The sequence below is a fragment of the Rissa tridactyla genome, chromosome 12, assembly GCF_028500815.1.
Source record: "Rissa tridactyla isolate bRisTri1 chromosome 12, bRisTri1.patW.cur.20221130, whole genome shotgun sequence".
NCBI lineage: Eukaryota > Metazoa > Chordata > Aves > Charadriiformes > Laridae > Rissa > Rissa tridactyla.
In genome coordinates this window covers 11,468,914-11,474,838 of record NC_071477.1, presented here as the reverse complement: position 1 = coordinate 11,474,838, position 5,925 = coordinate 11,468,914, and the positions used below count along the sequence as shown (strand labels likewise).

Here is a 5,925-nt window from a genome sequence, read left to right as displayed (position 1 = left end):
AGCCCCTTCCACAGGCAGCCGCGGTGCCGGGAGGCTACCACAACCCAGTGCTGCCCCATCGGCAGCGCCCGCCACGCTGTCAGCATCCCTTGCATGCCCCGGCTGGAACTCGCCTGTGGTTGCCGCAGGTGGGGCTGGCAGAGGGTGGCTGCCATGGCATTGCCAGAGATGGGCTGCTCGGGGCTGCCCTCGGCCAGGAGGGCTTTCCTCTCCATCAGCTCCCGCTTCTTTGGGGGCAGGCTGAGCCGTCCTGCGAGGGGTCTGCTCTCGCTGCCGTCGGGCAGCCCCGTGTCCTGGGGCATTGCGTGGGTTGTGGGCAGGTCCCAGCAATGCTGCTTCACCTGTCCCACCCCGAGAGCAGCATCATCTAGGAGAGTACCGAGCAGAGGGTTAGAGGGGATGGGGAACACCAGGTGCTGGCAGGGATCCTGGGCTGGCAGCATCATTCTCTGCGTCCTGAGAGCATTAGGCACGATGGCATTGGAGGGAAGTGCCCTTGGGACTGGCTTGTCCCTGCAGCCTTTAAGGGTTGCAGATGCTGTGGGGCTGCTGTGGCACCTCTGAGCCAGGCTGGTGCCCATCCATGGACGAAGGGGAGCAGGGCCAGGCTGGGCTGGCTCCTGTCCCCATCTCACTGTGACATCTTAGGGGCACTGTGGGGAATGTGGGGAGGGGTAATGAGGGATAAGAAAAGACGCTTCTAGGGGTCGGGGTTGATGTGACCCATGGCCAGGTCAGGCAGGAGGCAGAACAGATGCAAGGACAAGGGGTTGAACCCCCTTGTACAGGTGTACGGCGAGAGGAGGGGAGGGGAAGGGAGGGAAGGTGAGGTGATAGAAGGTGAGGCAAGGGAGGGAGGTGAAGCCATGGTGTGTCAGAGAGGCCCGGGCTGTTGCAGGGGTTTGCCTGGTGCTACGATACCCATCTGGCTTTCTGAGCTTCAGCTGCAGTTCCCACCACCCCCACGGGTTTCGCCTCCTGTCTCTTTACGAAGAGCTCCCGGCCCCGGCTGCCCTGCGGGTGCTCCCCACACTGGGGAAATCCCACCGGCTCTATTTACTGCCACAGCGGCTACAAACACAATGAGAGTTAATGCTGGAGCCCCTGACACGCAGGATGCTTTTTTCTGCCATAATCATGCTTTTTTTCCCCCCATCAGCTTTAAAACTCAGGTGGCTTTAACGGAAAGGCAGCGTGAGCCAGCTCTGAGCAGGGCTGTGCCGTGGCCCTGCTCTGCAGCTCCGTCCTGGCTGTGCAGAGTCAGCCCTCGAATGGCGTCTGCAACTTCCCTGCTTGTCCGTGGGGGTCTCTGAAGGAAGAGATTCCTTCCCTGTGGAACGGGAGCTTTGCATCCTTGGCCCCAGCGAAGCCTGGAGCAGGGACAAATTGGTGCAAAGCCATGCGCCCAAGCCTGCTGCAGAGGTGGTGGCATTGCCTCTCCCTCCCGCTCGCCCCGGCACAGTTCTGCCAAGCTCTGGGCTTCCCCCAAATGCATGTTATTCCCTTCTGCAGGATGGACACACCATTGCCTCCCAACTCAGTGAGCAAGGAGCTGAGCCACGTGCTCCCCGCACCCTGCCCCGCAACCAGGACCCCTCACCAGCATGGCCAGACCCTTCCCACCTGGGCAAGGGGTCGGTGCAGCCCTTACCTCCTCGCCAGGCTGAGCCGGAGGGTGCGGGAGCTCGTCCCGTCTCCTGCGCTGTGCCACAGGCACTGAGCACTGCTGGAGAAGGTCACCCCACAGGGTAGCATGGGAGGCTGCTTGCACAGGCGCTCCCGCTCTCCCTGCCGCCTTTCGAAGCAGCCGCAGGAGAGGAGGGGGGAGCCCAGCCAGGTACGCGCTGCAGCCCCTCGTCCCGGGAAACCTGAACCCATGGGGTGGGAAGAGGGCTGGAGCTGGAGGTGGCTGGGAACACAGGACTGGTGGGTTGCAGCCTTCCCCAAGGTGACTCCACCGATGCTGCTATGTGGGGATCCAGCAGAACAGAGGGTGGCACTGGGAAATTGCCCATGCAGCTGGTGCCGTGCAAGTGCTGGGCATCCCGATGTGGCTTCAGCCCCGTGGCCATCCCAGAAGCCCAGGGTCCCGAGACCCCCCTGGGCCCTGCTCAGCCACAGGGGAGGTGAGAGGAGGAGGAGAGCCAAAAACACCACCTCCAACCCCTGACATTTAAGGCACATGCTCTGCCTCTGGTTTGTGGTTAAGCACGGCTGGGTGAAAACGCCTTCCCTGGCTTGGCAAAGTGCTGCTCACAGTCATCTCGGTACCGCGAGCAGGGGACGGCAGCGAGGATGTACACCGAGATGGTGATGTGGGACAGACTGTCAGACTGCGGGCACGCACCGGCGAGGTCCTACAGCCTCAGCTCAAAGGCATCGAGGGATCACTGGCATGGTGCTGAGGAGAAGACAGGGCTGTGAGAGATGCCCAGGGCCAGAAGCACTGCAGAGGAGAAGGGGAGCTGATGACGTACCATGCAAGGTAGGGACAACCTCCTGCTTCTGCTGTGCTGCTTCTTGCCAGCCTTTTAGTCCTGCCCCAGGGCCAGCTTGGTTTTCCTCCTCTCCAAGAGCAGCAGGAAGGTGATGCCATTGGGAGCATCCTTTTCTCCCCTTCCCCAGGGACGCTGGTGGCAGGATCAGGGTGGTCGACTCCCAGGGATGCAGCCGGCAGTGCTTCCCCCTCTGCCTCTGCAGCAAATGCACTCCTTGGCCTTTCCTGCCACCACCCCGAGAGCCACTGGCTGCTGCTGTGAGTCACCGTGGGCACATCCCAGGGCTCAGGGAGCCGGGGCAAGCGGGGAAGGAGGGGGAGCTTCCAGTAGGGAAATGCCGGTGGGGATGGGGGGGTGCTGCTGTGTGCATGAAGTCTGTGTGCAAACGCACACAGGGATGTCTGAGTTCAACCCTCCTGAGTGGTTTTAGATCATTCTTAAAGCAGGCAGTCCTTGCCACATGCTCATGGCAGCACATCTTGTCCTTTCCTCGGCAGCCTTCGGTGTGTGTTGGGCACATTGGGCACAGCCATGTCCTACTGCCGCCTGCATCCAGAGGTCGGATGGGGATGAATTCCACCCCCCACAGCCGTGTGTGAGCTGGAGGAAGTTGGGAGAGTGTGGGATGGCTCTCTGGCTGCTCGTGGGACGATGAAAGAGTGAAGGAGATGGTCCTCACCCCGTGGAGCTGGCCCTACGCCCTGGCCCTTCTGCAGCTTGGAGCTGCTCCGAGAGGAGGTGGTGAGGAGTGGACGGGGGGCTGGCAGGTCCCCTCTGTCCACCCCAGTGTCCTGGGCTGCCCCGTGTCCCCTTCCCTGGGCCCCACAAGGGGGTGTCGGGAGCTGAGGAGAAGGGGAAGCTGGAGCTGCCCCCTTGGGACTGCAGGGCTGGGGGTTGCACTCGGGAGGGGCAACCCCACTCCCAGGTGAGCCTTGAGCTGTGTCACCCTCCCAGGCTCATCTCTGAAGGGGAAACTGGGATTGTAACTGCTCAGCTGTGGGAATTTGTGACCAAGGAATGCCCTGGCGTGGAGGGCAAGGCGGCCCAGCAGCAGAAGGGGCTGCGCTGGCCGGCAGCAGGGATGGCAGAAGCAGCAGGAATCCCTGCAAGGGAGGGGGTTTTCCCTCGGGGAGGAGAGCAGAGGCAGCCCCAGCACTGTCCTGCAGCCATCTCGGGCTGGGGGTGCTCAGGAGCCCCATTTGGGCAGCAGAGCTGGGCTGGGGGATGGACCCATGGCCGGGCTGAGGTGCCCCATGCCACCACTGAGGGATGGGTGCTGGGACAAGTGGGGATAAGGGATCTGCTAGTGACACATCTCTGGGGACTCCATGAAGAACTAGTGATGGTGGCAGGACTCTGCCCAGCACCGTGTTCATTCATTTTATTTTATTTTTAAGCACAGAAGTGTGTTGAATTTGCCTTGAGGGGTAACAAAAATTCCCCAACATTCCCCATGGATCTGCAGCCCATGAAGGCATCATCCTCATCCCCACTGTGCAGCTGTCACTGGAAATCCTGTTGCCATGGCCCGTGTTCCAGCTGCAAGAGCCAGCCCCCGGCGACGGGCACAAGGAATCCCCTGTGCCCTGTGCCCGACACTTACCTTCTGCCCCGCTCCTTCTGCCTTGAACCCGCAGCCCAGCCCTTCCTGCCTGATCCCAACCTTTGAACCCACAGCCCTTCTGTCATGCGCCTGGTGCCTTGAGACAACGCCCGAGCCTTTCCCGCCTGATCCCAGCCTATCAACCCACAGCCCTTCTGCCACGTGCCTGCTGCCTTGAGACAACGCCCCAGCTTTTCCCGCCAGATCCCAACATTTGAACCCACAGCCCTTCTGCCCTTCCTTCCCTCCTGAGCCCATCACTGTTGTCTCTCTACCTGCTGCCATACCACTGGCATCATGAAGGTGCTGAAGAAGATGCTTGCACTGGCAGAGGTACGTCCCTGCTCCCCGGAGGTGGGCACCCAGCAGTGGTCGGGGGCCGGGACCTTGTCTCGCCCTCTCCCCCCACCCCTGCAAGGCCAGGGGCTGGCAGAAGCCCTTCTGGGCTGCTCATGCCCTGCTGGGATGCAGCATCCCTGCGCCGGGGGGACACGTCCCCACACACAGCCCAGGCTGCCCCGGGCTGGTGCCGCAGGGATGCTCGCCGGGAGCAGGCGGGTGCTGGCCGGAGCCTGAGCCGGTGCCTGCGCTGCCCCTTTCCAGGCTGGAGCCGTGGGAGCTGAGCCCTGCCGGCGGAGCAGCGCCGAGCCCAAAGGCCACCTGCACCGAGTAAGGAGCTTCGGGGCGCCCAGGCAGGCGCAGGGCCGGGGTCTGTGCAGGGGGGGGGCGGGGTGTGTGCTCTGGGCCCCATGGGGCAGGGAGCAGGGCCACTCACCCCTGCCCTCTCTGTTCCACTAGATCCAGAAGACCATGCGAAACACCAAAATGATGAAGATACAGAAGTACAGGAGCCTCCAGCTGCAGGCACTGGGGCGCCAGTGCTGGTGGGTGCTGGTGGCCAAGGAGCTGCCCAGGTCCAGCCAGCTCCTGCTGGGGCTGTGGCCACGGCTCTCCCTGGCCAGCGAGAGGGGCAGGGGTGTGGAGAGCCCTGTCCCACGGGTCCACTCGGCTGGGCAGGGCAGGACCAATGCACTTTTCTGCTTGCCTCTTGTCTTAGGATGTTAGAACTTGTGCTGGAGGCTGTGGAGGAGACTGTGAAGACGGAGGAAGACATGGAGATCGAGCAGGTGGAGGAAAGTGAAGAGATGGAGGTGGCTGTGGAGGAGGAGGAGGCGATGGATGTGGACGTGCCATCAGGAGGACAGGCACGTGCTCGCCATGCACTGCCCGCAGGGAGGGAGGGTCTCCTGCCACCGGGCTGGGGCTGGGGTGAGTGGTCCCCGCTGCAGGGAACCTGCGCACGATGCCCTCGTGCTTTGTTAGTTGTTAATATTTTTGTTAGTTGTTAATATTTTTGTTAGTTAATAGTTGTAAGAGTTGTTAATAGTTGTTAGGAGTTGTAGGTAGTTGTGTTGTTGTTAATAAAGAGTTGTATTCGTGTTTTTCATGTGTTGTGGCGGGGTGCGGGGAGCCGTGGGTGCCGGCAGAGTGGCGAGGGGGGGCGATGCTGTGCGGGCCGGGGGTGCAGGATGCGGGGAGCGGCGGGGGGCCGGGGCTGCGGGCACGGGGCTGCCCCCGGGCGCTCGGGAGCCGCGGCCCCGCCCGCTCCTTCATTAGCCGCGGCTCATTAGCCCCTCATTAGCGGCGGTCCGGGCCGGGCGCCCTCGCCGCGGAGGTGGTCGGGGAGCGCTGCCGGCCAGGGGGGTTGCGGCCAGCTGCGGAGCCGGAGCCCGCTCCCGATGCCGGTGTGAGGGGACGGGGACCGGGACACGGCCGTGGGGTTCCTGGCCGGGGGTAAGGCTGTCCGGGCGTGGGTCGGGCTAT

The 5,925-nt window shown here is 62.9% G+C and overlaps 1 protein-coding gene across 1 annotated transcript; it reads left to right on the top strand.

The window, feature by feature from the left end:
* Positions 1-840: 840 nt before the first annotated feature.
* LOC128916627 (uncharacterized) lies at positions 841-5,470 on the top strand. The gene is made up of 5 exons (XM_054218560.1): positions 841-2,485; positions 2,996-4,434; positions 4,705-4,770; positions 4,900-4,985; positions 5,159-5,470. Exons 2-5 carry the CDS (start codon positions 4,399-4,401, stop codon positions 5,448-5,450), a joined length of 480 nt encoding a protein of 159 aa, XP_054074535.1. The 5' UTR covers positions 841-2,485; positions 2,996-4,398; the 3' UTR covers positions 5,451-5,470.
* The last annotated feature ends 455 nt before the right edge of the window (positions 5,471-5,925 follow it).